The 15,532-nt window shown below is 36.0% G+C and overlaps 1 protein-coding gene across 5 annotated transcripts in view; it reads right to left on the reverse strand.

The window, feature by feature from the left end:
- Positions 1-15,532, reverse strand: part of RBM26 (RNA binding motif protein 26) — a 76,973-nt gene that overhangs the window by 45,361 nt on the left and 16,080 nt on the right. For all 5 annotated transcript variants that reach the window (XM_007466801.1, XM_007466800.1, XM_007466798.1 and 2 more), the window contains exons 2-4: positions 4,573-4,691; positions 3,821-3,957; positions 261-349 (exon numbers count right to left, since the gene is read on the reverse strand). In XM_007466801.1, the coding sequence (XP_007466863.1) occupies positions 261-349; positions 3,821-3,957; positions 4,573-4,691 (345 nt within the window). The remainder of the gene's footprint in view (positions 1-260; positions 350-3,820; positions 3,958-4,572; positions 4,692-15,532) is intronic.

The raw sequence follows: 15,532 nt of genomic DNA on the forward strand, positions 1-15,532 counted from the left end.
AAGACTTCACTGGAATTTGCAGTTAGGAATAAAAATAATAACAATAACCAACATATGCCGAGCACTGTTCTAAATCTCACTTCCAGGACCAACAAATCTCACCTAGATATTCTTGGTAGAAAAGGAGTGAGTTACCACTTTCCTAGACCAATAAAAGAGTAGATATTACTTACCCCTATGTAAAAGAAAATCAAGTCTAAATATTCAAATAAAATAAAAGCAATGTCTAAACATTGAACATAGTTCAAAGAATCAATCACCTATTTTCTCTGTATCGGGAGCTTGACTGAGGAGGACTGTGATTTAGCCTTCTAGAAAACTTCTTCTCTCGCTCTTCCTCTTTTGTGATCTGATACACAAAGAAAAATGTGTGCAAGTTTAACAACAGTTATTCCTTGCCATGTTACTGTTTCAATGACTTAACTGATATTAAAATATGAGCAATAGAGTCTTCTTGTGAAAGCATTAAACAAAATAAATTTGTCTTCTAAGTACAATCATTTAATTTAACAATAAAAGACAGGCTTGCTGAAAGTTAAAGTGAACGGTAAAGAAATTCATAAATGCTTATTTTAGATAACAGTAGCAAGAAAAACATTTTAAGCAAGCGTCCTCATTTTACACATCATTAATGGAAAGCCAATTTTATTCCTTCTTTCCAAAGTCCATTCAAGTTTTGGTTTCATGGATTTGATCTGGCACCAAACACATTAGGGACTAAAGGAGAATGCATTAGAACTAACCAAGTCATAGAAAAAGAAAACATTTGAGAAAACAATACCTGTGAAAATAAACAAACAAGTGAAAACAGTTCTCTAGTTTCTCACAGCAGTATGACAGCTATACATTCCTCTTTCCTACAATTCATATTATATAATTAATATAATGCAGCCCTGAAAAACATTCCCTTGATCAGTGCTACTTTCTCTAGACCAGTTTTCCATGCTGCCCAAAAAAATGGTTCCACAGGACATTAAGAGGTGTTATTAGAGAAAAAAGGATTCAGAGGATAAACAAATTCAGAAAATATTGAACATGAGCTTCTGTAAATATGATAGGGCTCAAGATTTTGCATGTTTAATAAAAACCCTAAGATATCCTTATGCACACGGCCTAAAGATAGCATAAATATGTCCCAGTTTATGCCAGCTGTTTCAGCATTCCTTTGGGTAAAAGCCTCTCACTGTCAAGTGTCTCACACTAGATGATAAATTAAATGGAAATCCTATCAACAGACCAAACTCTGAGAAATAATACTTAAAAGCCTTCTTTAACAGTTTGCCTTTTTCTTTCTTATAAGTATTTTTTTTGTTCTACTCTTCCTATCCATTTCAACCTTCCCCCCTGCAAAAACAAAACAAAACAAAACACCCTCCTGATGCACTATTTCCCTTCAGTTTGCTTCCATGCACTCTTGTAAGTAAGTTAGGTTGACAGACTGTCACATTCCATGGTACCTGCCCAACTGCGAACTTTCACAACACCCACAGCATTTAAAATCCAGACTGCCACCTGACATTTCGGTTCTGAAAGATGAGGGATAAATATCTTTCACAACTGCTCAAGACAACTGTGGTGAAATATTATTATATCAACAGATGTAAGACTAAGGCTTACTGCTTCTCAAACAAAGAGCCCATGATTTACTCAAGGTTTCCAAGAATTAAAATATAATTTGCAATTATCTGGAAAAAATTCTGGAACCAACCCAGACTTCCATCAATGGGTAAAATTTAAATAAATTATTGTATATCTCTATGTTGCATAAGCAGTTGCCAAGACAATATCCACTATCCCATTCTTCCTTACTAACAGACCCCCTATACCATTAGGTACAAAACATGCAGTTATAAAATTATTTCTGGTCTTCCTCTGAAGACAGAAGTGATGGGGGTGTCTTATGTATATGTGCATGTAACTATATATATATATACATGTGTGCAAATATGTTCAGATATACAGAGACAAAAATACATTTGAGAATTATATAATACATATGTAAATACATATGTAAATTACAATACATATCATACATACGTAAATATTATTATATAACATATGTAAACATAACGAACATATATTACTTATTTAATTGGAAAAAAACAGTATCAGGTGAAAAAAACCAAAGGTCACAACCACACCCTCCACAATGTCTCAACAATAACAACTATCATTTACTGAAAACCTACTTTGTGCCACACACTCTGCCAAGTGCTTCACAGACCTTATTTTACTATTCCTCACAACAGCCCTATAATATTTCCATTTCACAGCTGAGTAAACTAAGGGTTGGAAAAGTAGTAATTTCAAGGTCACAAAATGGTGGCAAAATTTTTTTTAATTAATTTATTTTATTTATTTTTATTTTTGGCTGCATTGGGACTTTGTTGCTGTGCGCAGGCTTTTCTCTAGTTGCGGCGAGCAGGGGCTACTCTTCGTTGCAGCACTGGGTGGCTTCTCTTGTTGCAAAGCACGGGCTCTAGGCGTGCAGGCTTCAGCAGTGTGGCACTCAGGCTCAGTAGTTGTGGCTCGTGGGCTCTAGAGCACAGGCTCATTAGTTGTGGCGCACGGGCTTCACTGCTCCGCGACATGTGGGATCCTCCCGGACCAGGGCTTGAACCCATGTCCCCTGCACTGGCCGGCGGACTCAACCACTGAGCCACAAGGGAAGCCCCAAACGGTGGCAAAATTTTAACCAAGATTTGTTCGACCTAAAACTAGGCTAACCATGGATATAGTATATTAATAGCTTAATTGTCAACGATTATTTTTGTTAAAATTACAATCTTTAAACATCAAACTGAGGAAATTTGAATTATTATATGATTATTAAACAAGAGGGTAATCTTGTATGAAAGGTAAACACCTCTTAAAGTATGAAGTCATTTCCATTGCCCTGTGAAGGTCCTTTTATTTGACTACCTTAAAAATAGTCCCCTACAGGGCTTCCTCCAATAAGAAGCCTGTGCAACGAAGAGCAGCCCCCGCTCACCACAACTAGAGAATGCCTGTGTGCAACAAGGAAGACCCAACACAGCCAAAAATAAATAATAAATAAATAAATTCTATTAAAAGAAAGTCCCCTACAAAATGCATGTAGGCAGAAGCAAACAGATCTACTGACAATCTAACTATTTTCATAGAACACAGATAATAAGAGTCCATACCTATAAGATAATGTGCAGAAAAGAGTTAAAAGCACTCCTGAGACTGTTGTCTTTAGAAAGACCTGCTGATAAGGTAAGCCCTTAGCTGGCATCTGCAAACAACAATTTCTGGAAGGTTCACATCATTCCCTGATAACAATAGCTCACTATGCCTAAATTGTCTGGATAAACAATATGGTCTATGCTGAACATCTGCTTTCCTCCACAGAGTCTGGAATTTTGGTACATACGAGGCTGAAGATACCTATGTAACCAGCGCTAAATAAAAACCCTGGGCACTGTGTCTCTAATGAGCGTCCCTGGTTCACACATGTTGTCACTACTTGTTAAGTGCATCTTCTTTGACTCCACTGGAAGAAACCTCTGGAAATCTGTTCCTGTTTTTCCCCAGACTTTGCACCATATACTTTTTTCCCTTTGCTGATTTTGCTTTGTATCCTTTCACTGTAAGAAATCATAGCCATGAGTATGACTATATGCTCTGAGTTCTGTGAGTACTCCTAGTGAAATAATCAAACCTGGAGGTGGTCTCGAGGACTCCCAACACAGATAAAAATAAATAAAACTAAAAATAAATTTAAAAAAATAAAACTCAGTTTAATCACTCCAAATATGTTTTTAAAGAACATGTAAAGTTTAACACAAATTCTTACCTCTTCTTTTTTTATATCTTTTTCTTGGTGCTGAAAAAATTCTACCTTTAAGCTTCCTGATGATGGCTGCTCTGGAGGAGGTAGATAACTCTTTGTATTCACAGCATCAAAAAGTTTTTCCACAAATATCTGTGTCTCTAAAAATAAAACCAAAACCAGCATAGATTAAAAAACATTTGCTAAGATATTTATTCTCTACTTCTCCACATCAGTATGATGAAATATGCCTTGATTTTTATAAATCTAAAAATTATACTAAGACCAACAGCTTCCCAACCAGTGTGCTATGGCACAAGTCCCATGGTAATACTGATCCATTCAATTCTCAGGATGCTGAGGGCTATAATGGCTAGAGCCTCTGGGTCAGTCACTCCCAGCCATCACTAGTCTCCATGTATCCTGCCTAGTGTGCCAAACAGAAATATTATCATTACCTAAATGCTGGCAAGGTGAAAAAATTTGAGAAGCACTGTGCTAGACAATATCCAAAGTAGGTTCCTAAGCAGTACTATCTTTCAGTCATTTTTTTAATCTCTTAAGAAAAAAATAACAGCATTCTTTAAGAATAAGCATATGGATGTTAATGAAAGAAAAGGTTTCCATTATAAATAAGCTATGGATATAATCAGTAATAATACTATTTGTTCAACTTTGTTAGTTAAGAGTCTGTCCCTTACTGAACTCCTTTAACACTCTCTGAATCTTATTTTAAATAACTTTTTAAATTAGTATTTTTAAACCAAAGATCTTACCTTTTTGAAGAAATACATCCAGTTGATCAATACATAACGCCTTTAATTCTTTCTCACTTTTGTCTTTCTTTACCAAAGCGAGAACATATTTTGCCAAGGCTGAAGGATCTGCATCACAGCTGAAGAAAAAAGCAATGTTGAAGGAAATTTAACCATAAACAATTGCACATTCTATGAATTCCAGTTACAAACTAATAGCATGATAGTTAAATGAGTTAATATATGTAAAAAAGCATCTGGTTCATAGAAAGCAATGAAGAAATATAAGTTTCTCTCCCTTATCTTAATATGCTTTACATGGTATATGTAGTCATCATTCAGTATTCTGCCAAATACACACTAACACATGTATTAAAGATTCAGTAGGCTCTATTATTAAAAAAAGAATGTATAACAAATTATAAACAATACCAAAACATCAAAAACTAATAATTAGTGTGGTACCAATAAAAATACCAAGAGGCGGGCTTCCCTGGCACAGTGGTTGAGAGTCTGCCTGCTGATGCAGAGGACATGGGTTTGTGCCCCGATCCGGGAAGATCCCACATGCCGTGGAGCAGCTGGGCCCATGAGCCATGGCTGCTGAGCCTGCATCCCGAGCCTGTGCTCCACAACGGGAGAGGCCCGCATACCGCAAAAAACAAAAAAAACAAAACAAAAAAAATACCAAGAGGCTATTCTCCCCCAGAACAAGGTAAATAATGGTCAGAAAAACCCTGAAAAAGAGGACAATAAAGGGAAACTTGAAAACATACCACACAATACAGAATTTTAACGAAAGAAAAGCAAGTTTAGAAATAGACCCAAATATATATAGAAACATAAATTTTATAAAGGTGACATCTAAGTCAAGGAAGAAGGGATGAACTACAAAATAAATGGTATTGAGAAAACTTGGCAGCTGTCTTTCTAAAAAATTAAGTTGGACCCATAACTTATTCCATATACCACAGTAAAAACATGAAACCATTAAAGTATTAGAAGAAAACAAGAAAAAGTTATTTTACAACTCTGGAGTAATGAAGACATTTTGAATTATGAGAGAAAATCCATATATTGCACAAGAGTAATTTGATTATACAAAAGAAGCAAAAACTTAAGAATGTAAAAAAGACTTAAAAGTCCAATGAAATACTTAACAGAAAGATAAAAATGATTCTTAAATATGAGTAAAAATATAACTTCATCCGTAAGAGAAATTCAAACTTAAGCTATACTGAAATATCATTTTTCTGTTATAAAGTTGATAAAATCTAAATATATGGAAACATATTCTGGAGGCAAGACTATAGGGAAACAATCAGTTTTCATACATTATTGCTGCTGAGAGTAAACTGGTAGCTCCTAGGGTATGGCAGTAAAAAGATCACAAATGCAACTGACCCAGCAATTCTACTTCAATGAATTAACTTTACAGATATACTTACATGTTCAAAATGATAGGTGTACAAGTCATTCAGTGTCACACTGATTGTAAAATCAAAAATCTGCAACTGTCCATTTACAGAGGACTGGAAAAAGAAAGTATACTAAATCTACACAAGGGAATGGCATACAGCAAAAGGACAAAAAAAGAATGAGGAAGTTTTCATATCATGGAGAAATTTTCCTATCAATTTGTTAAGTTTAAAAAGCGAGATAGAGGGCTTCCCTGGTGGCGCAGTGCTTGAGAGTCCGCCTGCCGATGCAGGAGACGCGGGTTCGTGCCCCGTTTCGGGGGGATCCCACGTGCCGCGGAGCGGCTGGGCCCGTGAGCCATGGCCGCTGGGCCTGCGCGTCCGGAGCCTGTGCTCCGCAAATGGGAGAGGCCGCGACAGTGAGAGGCCCGCATAACGCAAGAAAAACAAACAAAAAAAAAAAAGCGAGATAGAGAAAAAAACTTGTATAGTGTATTACCATTTGTGTGGGGAGAAAAGGAGATTATATATTTGAGTTGGCTTATGTCTGAATAATGAATAGCTATAAGTATAAACAAGTAACTATGGTTATTTGTTGATGGGGGTAGGGAGTAGGAAGTGAAAAAGAAACAGGGTCAGGAGAGAAGAGGGAAAGTTTTTGATGTCCAAACCATGCCCATCCAATTGCTAAAAAGCAGATAATTGTTTTTCAACTAAGCTAAAGTTTGCTACCTATTTAATTAAAGATCATTTTACAAGTTAGGGTAAATAATAATAAAATAATAGCAATAGCTAAGCACTAACATTTACTGGACCCTCATTTGCGCCATGAACAGTACTCCACACTTTACATTCTATATTTATTTCTCATTTTACTGATGAAACTGAGGCTCAGGAAAAAGTTAAGCAAACTGCCCAAGACTACATGTAAATTAGTAACAGAACCAAGATTTAAACCTAAATTTCTTACTCTAAAGTCTGCTCTCTTAACCACTACACCAAATTGCTTCTTACAACGAGCTACCCAAAAAACAGACCTCCAATTTACTTAATGCTACAAGCATCTAGTTACAGCCACCAACTCCCTATCCATCCTAGTAAAAGCCCCCTACAATACCTCCCTTAGTTGCTGTCCAAGGCACAGTTCCTGTAATTTACTTCCTCCTGTACTCTCCCCTCAGAGTCCACTATTTCAAACAACCTCTAAATTCCTCAGCCATGTTTGCCTCACTTTCTTTCTACTCTTCTTCTATGCCACCAACTTGGCAAAATTCCAACTTAGAATCCACCCCCAGCTTAGATTTAACTTCCTAGCTTCTCTTAGTTTCATGCCAGTAACATAAATAATGCTCAGTAAATTAAATTTTCAAAGGATACTGATGACACAAAAAGACTTACCAATCACACTTTAAAAAAAAAGACAAATACATTAGGGAATTACAGTAGGGAGAGATGACTACAAATGAGGGGGAGAGATAGGATAACCTACGAGTTCATTTGAGGAAAAACAGATACATACATGATACATGACATCCTTCAATTCATTTTTATCGCTCTTTATTGTAACAACTATTAGCAATTTTAACTCTAACAATACTAAACACAAAATAGAAATTCCACGTTCTACCAAAAGTTCAAATGCTAGAATATTAATAAGGAACTTATACACATTAAAGCTAGAAAATACTTTAATACATATACCAAAAAGTCTTAATTCCTATACATATCTGGAATGTAACAGTTTTACAGAATTATAGCAGTAACATGTCACTGAGTCAAAAAGTACATCTTAAAGACACTGGACAGCTTTGGCTGCACAGTAGAAACACCTATGGAAAATCTGACTGCAAGTGAATCAACAGGTCTAATACAACCATCTGCATTTTTCTTTGTTTGTTTTATAAGAGCTGTACAGATAAGTCTGATACAGTATCAGAGTTGAGAATTACTCTATTAAGGAACTAGTACAGCATTTATTATATAATGTTAAGACTCCTTAGTGTACATCTTTGTGGTGACTGTGACTTCAAACTCTTCAATCTTCCCTTCAAAAGGCAGAGTCCAATTCCCCATTCTTTGAGAGTAGGCTCAATTTAGTGCTTTGCTTCTAAACCAACAGAATACGGCAGAAGTGATGGTGTCTGATGTTTATGGTCAGACACCATCTAGGTCATTTGCAATTATATATATATTCTAGAGAAATCAGTTGCTATGTTTCAAGGACACTCAAGCAGCCTTACAGAGAGCACCATGTGGCTATGAAATGAGGGCTCCAGGGAGGACTAAGGTCTCTTGCCAAGAACCATACGTGAATGAACATGGAAGCCGATTCTACAGAACCAGTGGAACCTTGATATGACTGCAGCACTGACCAAAAGCTTGACCACAATCTCATGAAAGACTCAGAGCCAGAAATACCTAGCTAACCTGCTCCAAATTTCTGACCCACAGGAATGATGTATGTCATGAGATGATAAATGTCTGCTGTGCTACTAAGTTTCAGGGTAATCTGTTAGTAATTGTATATCAACTTTTCTCATAGATCTATTTCCATTTATTTACAAAGACTTGAAGTGGGTTATAACCTAAACAGGAAAAAAAAAAAATCATTTCAATGGTACATGAGATTTTTAAACACTTTCTCTTTGAAATTTATTTCAATATATTTATTTATACCAACAATGTTTTAAATGCAGACAAAGTGATTTGTGGTAAGTTAATTTTTTCATGTTTATCACAATGAGCATTATTAAATAATGCTAATATTAATAATGCTAATGTTAATACTGTGCATTAATATTAAATGCACAATATTAAAGATAATATTCATGTTGGTAATTTTGTGAGAAAAATTTTAGAGCCTGCTTTTCACTTAATTGCTAGTGAAGATGATGATATGACTCCAGAGACAATGGGCCATGAATTTTCCCATTTTTCTGAAATACCAATTAAACAAGGAATTTCCTTTAGCAAAAAGTCCACAGATAAGGATATAGGAAAGAGCTGGACAACGAATTCAAAGAAACTGGAGAGGCTGGGGTCAGCCTCTGTGATGAAATAAGCATGAAGAAATGGGACAATAACCTCATGATGTATCTACAGATACACTTATATCTGGCAATCTGGTAACACTGCATGAGAGACCATGAAACAGTACTTTTTCATGTTAGGTGACCTGAGTAAGCACAATCAACTAAACATTAACCTAACTAGACACCAAGCTGAACATACTTCAGTTTACTGGAAATCACTGTGATACCTAATACTATCACTGTTATACAGTTTTATTGCAACTGTTAATGAACAAATTCAGAATCTCTACATTGAGTCCAAATGCTATAGTTTGACTGAGTATCGGTTTGATTGTTGTAGTGAATTTTCAACTTAATAACAGCCTTTCTAATAACTGTCACTTTACATTTCTCTTTAAGCTGAACACCAAATCTATTCCATTCCCTCCATTATTTTTTAAACAGGACATTTTAAAAGTGAATTAAAATGTTAGCAGCTAAAAATGTGGAGAAAGACTTTTGCGATTTTTTAAAAATTATTGTGGCCCAGAATACAGTTTTATAAAACAGCAAGATAAACTCCTAAACAATCTTTGCTCAACATCTTCTATTAGAAGCAATTCAAACCAAATCAAGAATCAAAAAAAGCCACAACAATCATAATGAATTAACTACCATACAAAAAAATGTTAAATACTTAAAATAGTCTGAAAGGTAGATTAATTTTTAAAATTTGTTAGACTGCAAATTACATAGTAGAAGCAAGGTTTACAATTTCACATTTAACAACAGAACAGGTAAATATGCATTTGGGAGGTAATTTTTCTTAAGTTCTATAGGAAGCCACTTCATTTTTACTTTAATAACTTTTGAAAACAAAAAAAGGTATGTAGTTACAAATTATAGCTAAGTAAAAAATAATTTGAACCACAGAAGTTTAATAATATACCAAAATGTTATGGATCAGGGACAAAGGGCAAACTGTGTGTTCTCTTTTCTATTTATCTTAATTAAGGTACGAGGTACTTTACTATACCAGTTGGTACTGCTGATGATAGGTTTGTGATTTGAATGACACATTATCTTGTCCAAGCTAGTCTTTACCCTCTGCTACACTGCCAGCATTCTAGAAACATGTGAAAGAAAAGTGGGGCTGAAATCTTCTTTCAGATCAGGGAAAGAGAAAAAAAGAATCAGACTTTGAAAATGTTAAGGACAAAGAAATAATACTGAAACAGTGACAAACTTCACTCCTACCTTAGAAAACAGGCTGAATTCCCACTAAGTCTCTGTTCCATAAGTACTTCTAAGCCCAGCAAAAACATAATCTGCCAATAAAGTACAATTCTGACCACAGAGGGCTCCAACTTCAATTACCCTTCTGTGTGTGTGTTGGGGGTAGGAGGGTGGGAGCAGTGAAGGGATAGAAGGAGGGGAGCAGGGAAAACACAACAAAAACCAGAAACTACAAAATAAAGAAGACATGGCTTACCAACAGCACTGTGGAAGGTGGGGTGAAGGGGAAGCAACTAAGTATTTCAACTTACAAAAGTCAAATGAGATAAAGCATTGAAATGGAGGAAAACAAATCATAACCAGAGAGGAAACAGTGCAGCTCTCCCATGCAGTAGGGAGTGCCACTGCTTTCACTTCTAGGTGCCACCTTTTATAAATATATAAACAAAGTCAAACATTCTTAGAAAATGACCAGAATAGTAAATGGATATCATTATCAGATAACTTGCTAGGGATTCTTGTGTAGCCAGACAATACACACACAGAAGGCATTCTCATATAAACAAGTGCTCGGAAGAGAAAAAAATGTCAGGTAATGGGATAAAGTATAGAAGAAGAGGAATGAAGGGAAAAAAAGAGGAAGAAAGAAAAGGGAAGGAGAGAAGGAATGAATGAGTAGATCCTAGATAAGATTATCAGGTAAGGATATTTAAACAGGGTCAGAATTTAAATAGGGAACAGAATGTACTGCAAGCAAGCTTTTTGGCTTTCTGGAAAAAGGTCAGCCCAGGCAGAGGGAACCAACAGAAAAGGGCTGAGGTGGGTATCTACTGATACTTGACTCATGAGGGATAGGAGTCCAGTGCTCCATTCCATCCAAATGTGTCATGCACATTTGGATTTCTAATCTCTCACCTTTGTTAAGGATTTAAAATTTACATCAGATCACTATGAAGTCATTCAAACCAATGATTTTAAAGGTATAAAAATAAAATTTTTATCAATCTCTGAATATATTCAGTTAAGGATACAACTAATAATAATACCCCTGAAAAGCATGGGTGAATATCTAAGAGGCTCATGCTCCTCCAGCTGTATCTGGGGAGGAGAGCACGTGCACTAAATAAGGTAGAAAAGCCAAAGCAATGCAGAAAATCAAATGTTTTAATAAAATCTCCCAAAAGAACATAATTTTCTTAAGAAAGACTTCAAAAAACATGAATCAAATAACTGAGTCACTTTGCTGTACAGCAGAGATCAGCACAACACTGTAAATCAACTATACCTCAATTAGAAAAAGAATCACCCCTAGATATAAAGGTTCTAATTAATCTTCCTAACACACTCATCATATTAGTTTTTACTTTTTAATTTAGTACTTTCAAAAAGGTAACGAGACAGTGAAGGAAAAAACAAAAAGCTAACACACGAGTACAATATTTCAAAGAGAAGTTTGTTTTGTTTTGCCCAAGTTTTTTGGAGGCTTTAGAAATTCAGTGGAAGATAACTGATGAAATTTTACCCAAGCTTCCATTTTCAGTAATCTTGAGAAGGAGGAGCTGGAGGTGGCAGTGGGAATTAAAAATTAAATTTAAATATGTTAACTCAGTCACTTTAGAACACGGATATACACCCACGTCTGTTCCTACCAAATTTTCACTTTATATTCAAGAAAAATATCTAATTTACATCAAAGTCATGCAATTATATTCTGTACATAGAATTACTCTTTTAAAAACCCAAATTCCATTGCAACAAACATACTATATACACTGAAAAATTCAATTACCATAGTTTATTACACAGTTTCATCCAATTCAAAAAAAGAGTAAAACATAGATTATTTGTATGTAGTAATTAGTTACAGCAAAGGTTACTCATAAAGAATTATCACATACCCACTTTATTCTACAAAATAAAATGACCACCACAAAATAAGCATATGTAAACGTGATACATCCATGAGCATCACATGAACCACTTATCACTGCACAAACTTAGTACAAAACATGTAATTATAATGCTGAATACTATTCAGTTAGTTCCTTCATTCCCTTATATTACCCCCAAGAAATGGCAGGAATTCCTCCTTACCTTGAGAGCAGTGGTTCTCAAACTTTTTGGTCTCAGAATCTTTTTACACTTTAAAAATGACAGAGGACCCGGAAAAGCTTTTATTTAAAAGCCAGTATTTACCATATTAAAATTAAAAAATGAGAAAATTCTAAATTATTTACTTCAAAATAACTAAATAAATCCATTATGATTTAACTATAAATACCTGGGGGCAGGGGGCAGGAGGAGTAATCAAAAGGAGGAACTTATTGATATAAATAAATGGGAAGTCCAAGAGTAGGATTGACTTTAGGCAGAGCTGGATTCAGGAGTTCAAATGATGTTACCAGGACACTCCCTTTCTATTCTGCTTTCCTTTGAACTTGCTTTATTTTGAGGCAGGCACATGTGGCAACAAAAATAGCCCTGAGCAGTTCTGGGCTTACATTATTCTGACAGCTAGTGAAGCCAGAGAAAATAGCCTCCCCTCTCTCCCAGAGCATCATATTGGTCCTTGAAAATGACTGACCTTCTCCAGTTTGAGCTATACCCCCACTGCAAGGCAGGGATGGGCAGAGCTCGATAACTAATAGCCTCACCTGAAACTAAACCCAGGAATCCCCTGCTTTTCAAAAGTTTGCTTTATGCCCCTTTGTGAAGCTTTTACAGAAGACCTACATTGGTAACTACTAACCACAAGAAATTCAGAAAGGATTTTCACTTTTATGAGAAAAGGCGAAAAACATAAATAGTGTCCAGCATTTGTTTTGTAGCAAGTTGTACAGAGGTAGCCCGAGCAGCCAGAGTGGCACTGCCCAGATCCTTCCCCAAGAACTACACTGGGCATCTCAGCATCAAGCTGCCATAGCTTTGAACTGTGTCTGTGAGCATCTATGTTTTATCTCAATTTATTTTGTGCATCCATTGACAAGATGTGTCCTCAAGTAACTGCTTCTTCACTTTACGCCATTTCAGCTTACGAAAAGTTTCACAGGAACACTCTATTTCAGATATCAGGGGAAACCTGTACCCTATATTTTTTTGTGAATAAAGTTATAGTCCCACACCAAAATAAAAATTTAGTAAGAAGATTGACAATGGTTCTTTTTTTTTCTTTTTTTTTTTGCAAATACTATTAATGTCTGTCTTAAATAATAGACTGATACTTACATCTACTTTTATATTCAATCTGTTGTGATACCCTGTTTTGGTTGAAATATAAAATCTGGCCTCACACAGGTATACAGTTGGGAAAGTGGGGACCTCACAGACTCCATGAAAGGGTCTCAGGAAGCTCTAGGAGTCCTCACACCACATTTGAGAATCGCTGCTTTAGAAGTGATTCAGAAAGTATGTGTTAAGCGTCTAATTCAAAGTCAGTCTTCACACTCCCAAAGACCCAATAATCAGACTGTAAACTGCTCAGTGCAAAAAGCAGTGGCCCAAATAGCAAACTGAGCACAGAGAGGTGTGGTTATAGAATCATGTCATAGAATTCTCTCTTAAAAGAAAAGTGGGACTGCAGATGAAATGCTGATGTGGCAGCCCACAACAAAACTCCATTATTTCTTGTACGTTTTACATTCTAATTCACAGGTGAGGAAGAATCAAATTCTCTGGGAAAGGGCTCTGCGGCTTCCAAAGGCCACCCCTTCATTTACTTATATGTGGATTCACATTTACCTAGTTACAAAACAGATTTGAAGCGCTTATTCCCTTCAGTTACTAAGAGACAGGAGAGGCTAGGGAACATTTTCTCTCTTGACCAAGAAGGGGCAGAATTATCCAAAAGAAATAGCACTAAGACTAGAAATGTGAAAAACCTAGTTCTGTCATTCTGTTTTCAACTAAATTCTTACAAACTGTTTCCTCATATATTAAAAAAAAAAAAAAATCAGGCTAATGCTGTGTGGCTGTATGGTATACTTTTGGGTTTTTTCTAATATTGCCACAACAGTTTTCTAGTACTGCTATCAAATCACGCTGAAATTTTTTCATTAAAAAGGGGATACTTTTCACCTCACAAATCTCAGGACTAAAGAAACTAAGCTTCAGTTTCCTTATCTGAGAGAACAGCTGCTCTGCCAAATTAGAAATAATTACAAATAAATATGACTGCAAATAAAATATTTTATTAACCTGCCAAACACCGGAACAAATGGACCACTAAAGAATGAAATAAAATAAAAATTTGAAGTAATAAGATGCCTATTATTGCCACCCCCTTAGAACAGGTGTTAAAATCTAGCTACTATATTTTAAGCACTATTCCCTTTCAAATCAATGTTGTCTTCTAAGCCAAACTAACAGCTTTTCCTTGAAGCAGTCTGGTATTATAAAAATAAATAAATAAAGCACAGAAATGAACTCCAAAAACCCAGGGGTTTTCAGATTTCTAGTCTGATACCATCTTACTTTATTCATTAGTTACATAATTCTGAGTTAGCATTTTATTTCTCTAGGCTTCAGTTTTCTCATTTTTAAAACAAAGGTGCTGTACCATACAATCTGACAAAGTGGGTCATTTTTTAGGAATAAGATGCAAAGCTTTCACCGTCATTGCACTCTCCTACTCTCATTCCCAGGAAATTTAACTGAACTTAAAAATAATTCAGTATGTAATCTGAAAAAAATTTTTTTTTCCTCTAGGTCTTTTTCAAAAGCCATAGAATTCCCTTTTCTGAACACTCATGAGCAAAGTTTGAGCCTCTGGGAAGGATAAAGAATAACTAAATTCTACTAGGTAGAAACACTTTCATAATTTTTCTGAATTGCCTGACCTTAATATCTGCACATATTTCTACCACTGTTCAAATGTTACTATTGGTGTGCTTGTCTGTTTCAGACTAGGTAAGTATGTCTACCTTTTCCGTAGAACCAATCACACTGGTTGAAAAGTATCTACTAATTATCACAGTATGTAATAGCATACTAAGTCAGGGGCATATCAACCAAAACTCACAAAAAAACAATTCTCAATTTAGGTCAAACCCAATTATTACAAATACAAAGGTGTGCCAACAAGTTTAAAAAGCTGTCATAGATACCAAAAAAGGTCAATAAAAAAGCCCACAAGGGCTTCCCTGGTGGCGCGGTGGTTGAGAGTCCGCCTGCCGATGCAGGGGACACGGGTTCGTGCCCCGGTCCGGGAGGATCCCACGTGCCGCGGAGCGGCTGGGCCCGTGAGCCATGGCCGCTGAGCCTGCGCGTCCGGAGCCTGTGCTCCGCAACGGGAGAGGCCGCAACAGTGAGAGGCCCACG

This window comes from Lipotes vexillifer, unplaced genomic scaffold, assembly GCF_000442215.2.
Source record: "Lipotes vexillifer unplaced genomic scaffold, Lipotes_vexillifer_v1.1 scaffold19, whole genome shotgun sequence".
NCBI lineage: Eukaryota > Metazoa > Chordata > Mammalia > Artiodactyla > Lipotidae > Lipotes > Lipotes vexillifer.